Source organism: Chelonia mydas, chromosome 12 (genome assembly GCF_015237465.2).
Source record: "Chelonia mydas isolate rCheMyd1 chromosome 12, rCheMyd1.pri.v2, whole genome shotgun sequence".
In the NCBI taxonomy this organism is placed as follows: domain Eukaryota; kingdom Metazoa; phylum Chordata; order Testudines; family Cheloniidae; genus Chelonia; species Chelonia mydas.
This window is the reverse complement of record NC_051252.2, coordinates 34,375,663-34,388,510: the sequence shown is the minus strand read 5'-3', so window position 1 is coordinate 34,388,510 and position 12,848 is coordinate 34,375,663. Positions and strand designations below refer to the sequence as shown.

At 47.4% G+C, this 12,848-nt stretch overlaps 2 protein-coding genes across 5 annotated transcripts in view; one reads left to right on the top strand and one right to left on the bottom strand.

Annotated features, from left to right (window-relative positions):
- Positions 1-12,848, bottom strand: part of KLHL36 (kelch like family member 36) — a 34,486-nt gene that overhangs the window by 19,682 nt on the left and 1,956 nt on the right. The window contains exons 1-2 of one of the 3 annotated variants that reach the window (XM_037877424.2): positions 10,738-10,875; positions 738-819 (exon numbers count right to left, since the gene is read on the bottom strand). In XM_037877424.2, the coding sequence (XP_037733352.1) occupies positions 738-797 (60 nt within the window). In that variant the 5' untranslated portion in view covers positions 798-819; positions 10,738-10,875. Of the gene's footprint in view, positions 1-737; positions 820-2,654; positions 2,835-10,737; positions 10,876-12,848 lie in introns of those variants that run through there. The other 2 variants (XM_027821722.3, XM_037877423.2) reach the window with 2 other exon arrangements.
- Positions 10,715-12,848, top strand: part of COTL1 (coactosin like F-actin binding protein 1) — a 32,729-nt gene continuing 30,595 nt past the window's right edge. The window contains exons 1-3 of one of the 2 annotated variants that reach the window (XM_027821723.3): positions 10,715-10,848; positions 11,594-11,681; positions 12,062-12,144. In XM_027821723.3, coding sequence (XP_027677524.1) covers positions 11,605-11,681; positions 12,062-12,144 — 160 coding nt within the window. In that variant the 5' untranslated portion in view covers positions 10,715-10,848; positions 11,594-11,604. Of the gene's footprint in view, positions 10,849-10,881; positions 11,013-11,593; positions 11,682-12,061; positions 12,145-12,848 lie in introns of those variants that run through there. The other variant, XM_037877426.2, reaches the window with a different exon arrangement.

Below are 12,848 nucleotides of genomic sequence, written 5' to 3'. Positions count from 1 at the left end.
CTGGCTCCCTTGTACTAGTATAAGGGCATAGTGTTCAGATTGCAAAAACCGCAGAGCAATATTGAAATACAACCCTCCCCCATTTTCACGAAGATTAAATAAAATTAATGGAATCATTAACATTATGGATTTACAACATTTAGTCTCCATTTCTGCATCAGAATCTACTAGTATGGACTACCGTGGGATCCCAACTGAAGTCAATGCAGCCGCGCATTGGTGCAGAAACAGATCCCAACAGCACCCTTAGCCCTTACACAGAAAGTGAACGTTATGCAGGCGAGCAGTCCCACTGAATTCACAGAGAGTGCTCACTCGTGTAAGCGTTTGCAGGATCAGGGTTCGAGTTCATACAAGACCTAAGCCTGCATGTAATATTTAACTTGTCTCTTTAACAAGTCTTAACAAATCTCAATCCAGCAACAAAATTAAATACACCCCCTTTGAATTACTGGAGAAAGACCTCTAGATACAGAGAAGGATTACGTGTTGCCAGTATGTGCCAGTTTTAAAAATCATGAGTCACTCTGAGCAGATGGCCTATTTGCTGCAGGTATTTTTTAATTGGAGCCAATGGAACAAACTTGCATTTTAAAATCAGCTTGTTTCATGCTACAGTATATACCTAGGAACTAAATATCCAGTTGTTTCATCACCGTTGTCTCATTCCCCCCCGCCTTTCAAAGTAATCATAATTTTAATTACAAGTTTTAGCCAGCAATGCAGAATTCACTAACCTTGGAGGATTCGCTTATCTTGTGCGGCCGAGAAATTCTCGTTTGTCTGGTTGCCTCCATTATAGGCTGATTTGTGATACTTCTAGAACAGAAAACAGAAAATCAGTTCTCAGCATATGAGCCTAACATCAGCCTCTCAGTGATGGCCAAACAGTCACATAGTGATAAAAATAGACAATAGGAACACTTACATATACCTGTATATATTGATCTATATGTTAAAAAGAGTTCAGTGTTGAAAATAGATTCGCTAACCCCCTCTATTGGTCTTATTTTGTCGTTTAGCCAACGATTTGTTTTACCAAGTTTTATTGATAACTTCAGTGTACATTAATGTATTATCAGAGCTCACCACGACACTTTTAGTTATATACCAGTATTATCGATGTCATCGCACCTCTAAAAAGATTGCTTATTGGTTGACTGCTAGTCCCTACCACACCATGAGAAGTCTGAACAGTAATAGGATACAGAGCTTTCCTCTAGGTTGCTGGTTCTAATCCAGCCCCGGGCAGTAGCCCAAGGTAGCTGAAGGGAGTCTGGTGGGTTTCAGTCTAGTTTTTATTAGGACTGTGACTATATCACCCAAATCACCACCACAACTAGTTCCCTTATTAGCAGAGAGACGGAGGGCTGCACAAGCCAGAGAAACTGATCTACCAGATTACACCTACAGATGGTCCTTGAGGCACATTGGCAGGGTAGTGTGAAGGAATAAATAGATTACTTCATTTTCTAGTGCTATTAATACAGCATCTTTCACCAGCACTAAAGTCACTTTAAGAATAAAGAAAAAAAATAACCAAAAAACACTGTCTTGGGGTTCTCGTCCCCGGCCCCAGAGGGGGCAGACTGAGTTTGAGCTGACACACTTCTTGTCCATTTATTTATTTTAGGAGCTTGTATGACACAAAAGAGTGTCTCCGACCGTTCTAAAGCTACATCGCGGTTTGGAGTCAAAAATCCGAGAGAGAATTCCTCTGAACTATTTAGCTATTACAGGCAGATTCGGCCACAGGGATGGGGTGGGAGCATGGGCTCAAATAGCAATGTGCAGCTACGTCAAACAGTATTTTTGAGCCCAGCAACAGATCAACACACACACCCCATTAAAGACATTTTGTCTCACCGCCGACTGGTAGAAATTCACCTGTAGCTGCACAGGTCTGCCTGTCTGAGAACAGGTTAAGCCCTGGAAAGGAATGGAGGGAGGTCACTCCCCTCCACTGAGACCTACACCTGCTACCCTGAGCAGAGCTGTCATTTGAAAGAGAGTTGTGGGTCTGGTCCTCTCTATAATAATGAGGCTGAGGAACCACCACATCATTTGGCTCAGGATTTCTTCTACAACAGATATTCACACAGACTCAGATACATGGACAGAGGGACATTGTCTGAGGGAATCAGCTCTGGTGAAAGGTAAGAGATTCCTCTTCAGTTTTAATTCAAAGATATTGCCTCACCCACCTTGGCTCAGTTTTTCCCACACACATTTCTAATCTGTAGAGCCTGTAAAGAGATCAGGTTCTGCAGGGGTTGGGGGTACATACGCACACATACACGCCACCCCCCCCCAAGTTAGCTATAGTCAAGCAAGAATCTGGCACGATGCACTGAAACCCTAAAAGCACAGATAAAGATAAAAGGGGGAGAGCAGCAGTCTGGATCACTCGAATTTTTCATTGCATTTTATTGCAATGCCTCAGATCACTATTGGGGGGGGGGGGGCAGGAAGGAAAAGGAACAGAGTTGCCCTGACTAAAGCAGGGGGAGGTTAACTAATGACTCTCAGGCTTTGCTGTGCTCCACTTGGCTCAGTGCTGCAGCATGAGGCATGTTCCTGTTGTTCAGTGCAATTGGGACGGCTGAAAGGCTGGGACCCAGTGCCATCTAGGTACTAAGAAAAGGAGAGTTTACCACTGTGCAGCGTCCCTACAGTCTCCAGGCCGGAGTGCCAGCTGCCCCAATGGGACTCAGCGCCGCAGGCTGGTGCTGAGGCTGTTCTGGCCGCTGCTGGTGTCTCTCCCTCCTCTCCCTCTGCAGCCATGTCTCATCCAGGAAATGCTGGCTGGATTGAAAGGGGAAGGAGCCAATGGGGAGAGAGGAGCTGTGCTGTTTGGAGGGGAGGAGAAGGGGATAATAAACGGGGTGGGATTAGGAAAGGCTGCTTGACATCAGGCCAAATCACTGCAAACAAACAACAAGCAGCCCCCAAGACAGGCAGCTGCTGCTCTGGCAGCCTGACGCTCAGTGCGTGGGAATTAATATTCTGCTCAGGCAGGACTCTGGTTCCTCTCTGCCTTGCCCAGGGAAAAGGTGCAACCTTGGTTTGCAGAAGGCAGGAGGAGAGGGGAAGGGACAGGTCACTGCGGCCTCCTGCTCCCAGTCTTAGCTGGCACGCTTGCCCCTGCTCTCAGGGCAACTCCTGGTCACGCTCTTAGGGCCCCGGCCTCCCATTACCTGACCCCCAAAGTCAGTGGAGTTACTCCCCTACAGAAAGTTACCGGCATGCATTCATTTTTGCATGACCAGGGCTTTATATTGTTCAGTTATCTCCTGCAGGTGGAGATGAGTTAATGACTTTTAAGCTCTTCTAACCTCTCCACACTCCTACCTGACCTGCCTCTCTTCTCACCTGCTGCAGGGATGCCAACGCTCAGGCTCTGGGCTAAAGGCCAGGACTGCTGAAGGGTTGAACCTGGCTGCTGGACTCCCACTTCCAAACAGATCTCAGCACCCCCTTTCTGGCCAGGTCCCAGCAAGGGATGGGAGTGGAGGGAGGCAGCTCTAAGATGCTGAATATCTCTTGACTTTCCTGGGAGTGGAGGGTTGTCAAATCTTGCAGGATTGGGCCCTGAAGGAGACGTAGACTCCGGGGCATTTTGAAAGTAGATCCTGGCAGGAAGCGAGCTAGAATAAGCCTTTGTGCTCAGCAGACAGCTGGACGCTTCCTTTAAAATGACTAACTATTATTTTATTATCCTAGAGCACTGGTTCTCAACCAGAGGCTCAAGCAGGGCCAGCATTAAACTCGCTGGGGCCCAGGGTAGAAAGGCAAAGCCCCACTGCATGGGGCTGAAGCCCAGGGCCCTGAGCCCCACCACCTGGGGTTGAAGCCGAAGTCTGCGAAATGTTGCTTCGTGGCAGCCCCTGTAGCACGGGGCCCCAGGCAATTGCCCTGCTTGCTACCCTAATGCCAGCCCTGGCTCTAATATGCAGAAAACCAATTATTGTGGCACAGGTGGGCCGTGGAGTTTTTATAGCTTGTGTGGGGGGGAGGGTTGGGGGGGCTCAGAAAGAAAAAGGTTGAAACCCCCTGTCCTAGAGGGTGCCCATTTTTTGAGTAACTCTCCATACCAAATCCCTACCACTTAAAAAGTTATTCCTTGGTAACGGGTTGTATGGCAAATATCTAAACACAGGCAAACCTAATACATCCTGTTAAGTTTTCCTAGCACTTCTTACATGTGATATTTGCAACTATTGTTATAATTCCATGATTGTTCTGGGGCTCAGCAGCAGTAGGTGTGCAATGCAAATAAGGTAACTGTTGCAAATATTTGAATCAGGACAATCACTATAAGAGACTATACTATTACTTAGGTGATGTGATTACTTAGGTTCAATTTAACATTGTGATTTTAAAAATCTCTGTAAAGGGGTGTGCACATACTTAACACGTAGACAAGCCATCAAAAAGTGTTCATAACAACCCCAGTAACTATATGGTCTTTTTATTTATCTGGATATGAAACTGTATGTCCTCAGGAAAATACAACGAGGACAAAATGCAACAGCACACCTCTTCAGCAACATGGGTTGCTGTGAGCACGCACACCCGTGGTGGCCACAATATCCACCACCCCTGCGTGCACGCACTCACGTATACACACAAGATTTGCAGCCTGACCAGCAGCAATTCCTGGGCAGATTTGTGTTTGTATGCACCTGAGGGTGCACAGAGCAGCCATACCACATGACTTCATTCTCCTAGCCCCTGGCTGCACTGTGCAGAGCAAGCAGAGGTCCTGGTGGAGCCTGGGAGGGAGCAGGGAGAATGCAGCAGACCCACTGCTTCCCCCACCCCACACTATGGGTTCCACCCCTCTTGGGGGTGGGAGATTTTTCCCCTCTGTCCATGGCCCAGTGTGTGCACCATCATAGCAGGGTCACTTCCTGAAGGGAGTTGCTGCTCTCCCAACAACTCATGCTGAGCTAGAAACAAAAGATGGCCCAGCAGAGTGGAATGGTAGAAATAGCTAGAAAAGAAAGGGCAGTAAAGGAGCAAAGGTGTGATGGATGAGTGGTGAAGGAGCAGGGGCAAGCTGCTAATGATCCATTTTAACTTATAGGTTTCAGAGTAGCAGCCGTGTTAGTCTGTATTCGCAAAAAGAAAAGGAGTACTTGTGGCACCTTAGAGACTAACCAATTTATTTGAGCATAAGCTTTCGTGAGCTACAGACCACTGCATCCGACGAAAGTGTATGCTCAAATAAATTGGTTAGTCTCTAAGGTGCCACTAGTACTCCTTTTCTTTTTGTTTTAACTTATAGTCTCCCGTGGCCAAAAAGCCTCTGGGAGCCTTAATAGAAATCCCATTAATCATGCAGTATTCCGTCCTCCCACCTCTCCCTCTGGTCCAATGACTGTTCTATTGTGGATAAATCCTTACACAGTCATTGGGTCAGGGAGTGAGTGTGAGTGAGAAGGACTCTGTAGTCCAGTGGTTAGGGCATCCTGGTGGGAGACCCTGGGCCCAGTCCTCCATCTCCAATCACTCTTTCATTATTTATCCCCCATGGAACAGCTTCAGCAGGAGAGAATGAGGGAGCCCCACATCAAACTATCCCATTGCTCAATGGTTAGAGCATCCTCCTGAGAGGTCCTGTCTCCTCTACTGGAGAGAGGGCAATTGAACGTGGATCTCCCATGCAAGCGCTCTAACCACTGGGAAAAACTTATAAGGTGGGCAGTGTTGGCGACACTTGAATGGGACCTGATTCAGTCATCAGCCTTTCAGCACACCTAATGGATTGGGCCCTGCATGCAATGCCTGTCTTCCCCTGGTTTGCAAAAAGAAAAGGAGGACTTGTGGCACCTTAGAGACTAACCAATTTATTTGAGCATAAGCTTTCGTGAGCTACAGCTCACTTCATCGGAGGCATCTCACGAAAGCTTATGCTCAAATAAATTGGTTAGTCTCTAAGGTGCCACAAGTCCTCCTTTTCTTTTTGCGAATACAGACTAACATGTCTGTTCCCCTGGTTTGTGAATTGCTTTCCTGCTTAGGTGGATGTCAGGCATCTGGATGCTTAGTGTGCAGCAACAGTGGCAGAAACTTAAGAGCCTACTGGTTTTGGTGGATGGGAGTGCAGCCACAAGTGGAGAATATCATCGCTGAGGAACAGGCTGGCTTTCGTGCTGGACGAAGTACCACAGAACAGATTTTCAATCTTTGCATTCTATGTGAGAAGTTCTGGCAACACCAGCAGGACATCAACCACGTCTTTGCTGACTTCAAGAAGGCGTCTGACAGAGTATGGCACGAAGCTCTCCGGGAACCAAGAAGAAGTACAATGTTGGTGATAAGCTTATTCTTACCATTTAACAACTGTATGCCAAGGCCAGCAGTGCCGTTCTCATCAATGGCACAATAGGAGAGTGGTTTCGCACCACTGTTGGAGTCTGGCAAGGCTGCCTTCTTTCACCCACACTGTTCAACATCTACTTGGAGCGCATAATGACTGATACCCTAGAAGATCACATATGCACAGTCAGCACTGGGGGGAGAACAATCTCAAATCTTCGGTTCGTTGATGTCGTTGACAGCCTGGCAGGCAGCGAAGACGAACTTGCCAACCTTGTGAAACGATTGGATGAAACCTCCTCAAAATACGGCATGGAAATCAGTGCAGAGAAAACCAAGCTGATGACAAACAAACGTGATGGGATCAGCTCACATATCACTGTGAGTGGACAAGAGCTGGACACAGTGAAACTGTTCAAGTATTTGGGGGCAATCATCACTGATGAAGGATCAAAGGCAGAAATTCTGGTGAGAACTGTGCAAACAACAGTGGCAAAGCTAAAGCCAATTTGGAGGAATAAGAACATCTCCCTGGAATCCAAACTGGAACTGCTGCACGCACTGGTCATCTCCATTTTTCTATATGTGTGTGAGACATGGACCCTTATGGCAGAACTTGAAAGGAAAATACAGGTAGCAGAGATGAGATACTTCTGTAAAATCCTGGACATCTCCTACTTTGACCACGTCACTAATGAAGAAGTCCGCAACATCATCACCCAACATGCTAGGTCATATGAAGACCTCCTGACAACCTTGAAGAAGCGCAAGCCGAAGTGGTAGGGCCATGTAACAAGATCATCTGGCCTATCCGAGAGCATCCTCCAAGGGACAGTACAGGGGAAAAGAAGAAGAGGTAGACAGAAGAAGAGATGGACTGACAACATAAAAGAGTGGACAGGAATGGATTTCGCGGAAACTCAAGTACTAACACACAGTTGTCAAGGGTGGAGACAATTGGTTGATTGCTCATCAATGATGGTGCCCCAATGACCAATGCGGTTATGGGAGTGATGATGATGATGATGATGATGGATGAGTGCAGCCAAAATTGGGACTTAGGCGGGTCTGTGTGGATCTGGGTCTGTGTCTTGGCCACACAACATGGTCTGGAGCTATATTATCTTTCCAGTAGCATCTCTGCATCCCTCTCCAAACCCATCAAGTTCTCCACTCACATCGCTGGAGCTGCAGCCAGTCTGCCGGAAAAGAGGCAAATGCTGCTGCATATGCAGCTGGCTAGAACTCCCCCTCACCCGCCACCATCACCACCCCATGGGAGGAGAAGATCCATGCACAGAGGGGGAGGTGATTGGCCCCAGAATTACCATTAAAAAAGACAGTGCCCCAAAATCTCCTTTCAGTTACACAGGTGCAAATTTGGTGCCAACTACCAAAGCAGATAAAGTGGTTACTTTCCCGCCCCCCACTCCAAATTCCCACGGGTACATCTGACAGCAGTGTTTCATCCTACATGCCTGTAAAAAAAGGCAGAGAGGGGAAGGAAGGAAAGCGTGTCAGTTAAAAGGCAGGATGCGGTCACATGGTGAGGGCATGAATTTCCAGGACTGACATAATGTTCAGGGATTACTGGCAGTCTAAATATGAACACTGAGGTTCCTGATTCATTGTTCTATCTATGTTAATGTCCCACATCCCTCGGGGCTTCAAACATTCCAATTACAGAAGAGCAGAGAAGTATACAATTAAATTGTGGATGGTCGAGACTTGATCAAGCTTGGACTTTTTTCTTTCCAATTATAGTGATATCTGACATCACCTACCTCTCATCTGTGTGACCTCAGTAGCTCAGGAACTAGAAAATGATGAGAATGGTGGACTAGAAAAGTGTTGTGTATATGAGCAATTATCTGTTAAGTAAAATGGACCTCACTCAGGCTTTCAAACAGGTCCATAAGGAATGGATGGAAAGTTAGACCTATTAAAGTGTGTGACCACACTGCCACCTAGTGGCTGGAGCCTACCAGAATGTAGGACCTGATCCTGCCAGATGCTGAGTGCCCTCAACTCCCATTGACTTTAATGCAGATTTATCTCTACTCCCACTGACTTTACCTTTACCTAAATCATTGAGATTCACTGCTGGGATTAGCCTGATTCACTGTGATTTGCTCAATCATCTGCTTACAGGGATCTTCTTGCAGGATCAGGGCTCCCAACTGTACAGTGGTAAGCCACATGCTTTATAATTAACACATAAATTGGTGATCTCACCCTCCTTTCCTTTCTCAGCAAATATTTAATAAATGAATGCTGTGGTGGGGCCTTCTACTACATGACGGGGTGTACTGGCCCAGCACCAGAGCAGAAAGGGTTAAGGCAGTGCTCTTAGCAGCAGAAGCCACGGCCCCTCGACCCTGCTGGGCATGCCTCAACTGTTGGTGCAGTATAAATGGGAGCAGCTCAGTGGGGGTGGACTGCTGAGGAAGAAGGATGTGCCTTGCTGGCTCCAGCTGAGGAGCAGCCAGGCACCTGGACTGAGGGAGCAGGAGACGCCAAGGCCCAGACAGGCACCTTGGCATCGGCAGATGCCCCAGAGCAGTGCTTCTCAAGCTATCTGATGTGGGGGACGGGCAATTTTTTTTCCAATGTGCGCGCAGACCGGCGGCTGATGGCCCATCCGCGGACCACCACTTTGAGTAGCACTGCCCTAGAGAAACTGACATTGCCACCCAACGCACCCAGACCCTGAAGGCACTCTGACTTCAGCGACAGGATACATGTCAGGAAGCAGCCCACAGAGGGACTAGCCAGTGTCCCTGCAGCAGTTAGTGTGTTGCTGGTGACCCACCAAATCCCCCTCCCATGGACTCTGGTGATTGGGGTGTGCTTCCCTGAAGACAAGGGGAGTTCCATGGACTCTGGTGATTGGGGTGTGCTTCCCTGAAGACAAGGGGAGTCCCATGGACTCTGGTGATTGGGGTGTGCTTCCCTGAAGACAAGGGGAGTCCCATGGACTCTGGTGATTGGGGTGTGCTTCCCTGAAGACAAGGGGAGTCCCATGGACTCTGGTGATTGGGGTGTGCTTCCCTGAAGACAAGGGGAGTCCCATGGACTCTGGTGATTGGGGTGTGCTTCCCTTAGACAAGGGGAGTTCTGTTGACTCTGGCCTTTGAACTATGCAGCCCTGTGGCTGAGTGCAACCATATTGACTTAACCATGGGGCTACCACACCCTTACCCCTCCCCTAGGGTGACAGGGGGATGGGGGGGACAGGACACAGAACATACTACTAAACTTCATCACTTTTACAAAATATACAATAGTGTATTCTACTACTAGTAATTAATGTATATGTAGTGTTGTTGTAGCCAGGTTGGTCCCTTGAAACATGTTTTAACTATTTATGCTAAACAATCAGTTCTACTTTGTATTTAGCTGTGCTACTGAGTCAATTTCCCAGACCTGAGGAAGAGCTCTGTGTAAGCCCCAAAGCTCATCTGTTTTGCCAACAGAAGTTGGTCCAATAAAAGAGATTCCCTCACCCACCTTGTCTCACTAATCTAAAACAATGTGTAGTTGTCAAGGGAAATGAACAAAGTATGGTGTATACAATGTGATGGAACAGGCTCTTTTTATTTTTATTTATTTGAAAAATCCAGTCATTCACAAGGAGTCTCCAAATCTTCAAGAATCAGTGAGCTGTAGCTCACGAAAGCTTAGGCTCAAATAAATGTGTTAGTCCCTAAGGCGCCACAAGTCCTCCTGTTCTTTTTCTGAGATTCTACTGTCACTGCCTAGTTTTCGAAACTCTGATTTTCTTCACTATTAATTACAACCTCTGATTAGCGGGGACACTTTTTCAGGGCGTTACAGGATCAGGGATACATCTCCACTGTTGTGAGTGCAGAAAGGCAGGTTCAGATTTTACAGCTGCAAATTCACCTCTTATTCTCTGGCTCTGTGAATCTAGGTCCCAAGTGCCAACATATGCACTGTTCTGGGCTAGCACTAGCTTGTCTCTGTAATTTTCAGACCAGGAGGGGGAGCTAGCTGCCTCTGAAACACAGGGTAAAAGCCGCCCACAACGCCGAAAAAGACACAAGAGCTGGCGCGGCCCCAGTCATAAATTGAGACCTGGGGTAATCCCGACGGACGGAAATGCGAAATCACCCACACCCAGAGTTCAAGATCTTTAATCTTCCTGCCATGGTTAAAAGCTTTTGGCGGGCTTCCCTTCTTTCCTGCCAATTTTGTGTGCAGCGCATTATTTTAGCCTTACCATACTTAAAAAACAAACCAAACAAAAAACAAAACAAACTTGCATCAGCAGAATTGGCTATTTATTGCATTTATGGCACATTCTCCGGGGGTTTGCTCGTGCTCTGGCTCTGGCCCCCCTTCCCTGTCGTCACCCTCCAGGATCCAGTCCCTGTCTTCCACAGCTCCTACCTGCACCAGCTTGCTCCTTGTCAGGTGTCCTCCCGCTGGGCTTCCTCTCGATCTTCTGGAACCTCTCCTGGACCCCGAGGAGTAACAAGGGGCCGTGGCATCTTGCACAAGGTTTGTCCCTGTTTCCTGACCCCGTGTGCGAGCGACTGTGTAATGCATCACTTTCTGTTCGAGCCCGGGGGGGTGGTGAGCCTAACGCATCCCGCCGAAGAGTCTCTCCAGGAGAATCCTCTCCATCGTCCCCATGCAACGCTGACGCCAGTGACAGATCTCTGGCAAGATGATTATTGTATTTTGGGGGGGGGGGGGTCAGTTTCATGGGCTTCCCGCACCCTCTCGCTAAAGCTATTACATCATCGCATTGCAATCCCAGTAATGCTTTGCAGAGGAGAAAGGGAGGGGGGGGTGAAAAAAAAAAGCCGTGGGAGGGAGGGGGTGGTGAGGAAACACCACTGTGTTGCAAAGCGGAGGGGTGTTCCTGCCCTGCTTTCTGTTTGGATGGGCAGAAATAAGTGAGCGGAGGAGGCAAGCTCCCCCTGCCAGCACCTGAGTTGGGACCAGCAGCCCCAATGAGGCAGAGCTCTCCGCTCCTGTAGCGAGGCCGTGAAGGGGTTAAGAGCCGCCGGGCCTGATCATTCAGTCGGGCTCCGAGCAGTACCGTGGGACTTCTAAGCACAAAGCTCCCGCATCATTTCCTTGCGCAGGCTGCAGCTCGTCTGTTGGACCTTTACAAAAGCCTGCACCGGTCCCAGCCCTGACCTTGCAAAGGCTTCCTCCCCGCTGATTTGTGTGGTGCTTGGAGGGAGAGGGGGGGCGCGGGCACGTTCATTCATCTGAAATTCCCTCCTGACTCCAGTTCTCAAGCAAATGGCCACTAAAATCGACAAGGAGGCATGCAGAGAAGCCTACAACCTCGTGAGGGATGATGGCACGAATATTAACTGGTAAGTTTCCGCGCCCGCTGTTCTTCGTACCCTTCTGGCACCCGCTTTCTCTGAGCCCAGCCTGTGATGAGAGTCAGCCCCGCCGCGCTGCCCGGGCCAGCTGAAGAATGCGGGTTTGCACAGTAAGTGATTGAGCCGGTATTTTCAATGTGCTCTCAAGTGAGTTTTAAATACTGGGCAGAATTTGCTTGTCGTCTTATTGACAATGACCAGCTACATACAATACACAGCTAGGATTGCATTTGTAGTCTGACCGTGCTGGAATCCCTCTAATTTACTCCAGTCTCCATTTGACTGTTAAATGTCTTAACGTTCTTAAAGAGTCTTCCCCATTCAAGCATTAATATTTTATTATTTACCTCCCTTTCCCCTTCCCAAAGGGTGACTTTTAAATATGATGGCTCTACAATAGTCCCCGGAGACCAAGGAACAGACTATGAAGAGTTTACAAGGGAATGCAAAGGTAAGGCCAGTCTCGTTGCTTGTGTAGATGACAGACGACTGCGGCTGCTCGCTGCTTAATAAAAGGGAGAAAAGAATTGGAGTAAACTTGCGTAGGGTGGAATGTGTCCCTGCTTGCTTCCAGAGTTTACTGTCTCATCCTGTCCAGAATGATTGGATTTTCATACTACTCCAGAGTATCATGAGCCCAATGCAGTCAAACTCTTTAATACTTCCTTTGTTTCGCCCACATATTTAAATATGTGCGGCTTTTTTTTTTTTCTTTTGCACAATGGATGAGTTTTGAGTCCCTTCCAGTTTCCCTCTAAACGGGAGGAAACTCTTAGCTCAGATCTTATTGTTTAACTCTAAAATTTAAAGGGTGAAATCTCTTAACTGAAGAGAGAGAAATATCCATTTAAGTTATTATGGCTAATACAGCCATAGTATTTAAAAAAAAAAAAATCTTTGCTTTATAGAAACCTTCCACAATAAATTATTTGAATAGCACTAATTATGCAGTAAAAACAATAATTTAAAATCACAAAACTTAAGAACTAATAGAATGAGAAATTATATAGGAGACTTGTTTGAACAAATAGAGTGTTGAAAAGAAATTAATTATGTGACACTGCAAAAGCAGTTGCAGTTCAAGGTTTAAATGCGGCAGCTGTGTGTTGAACTGTGTCACAGAAGTAGAGTGCTAAAGGGCTGATGGAAAGTGGT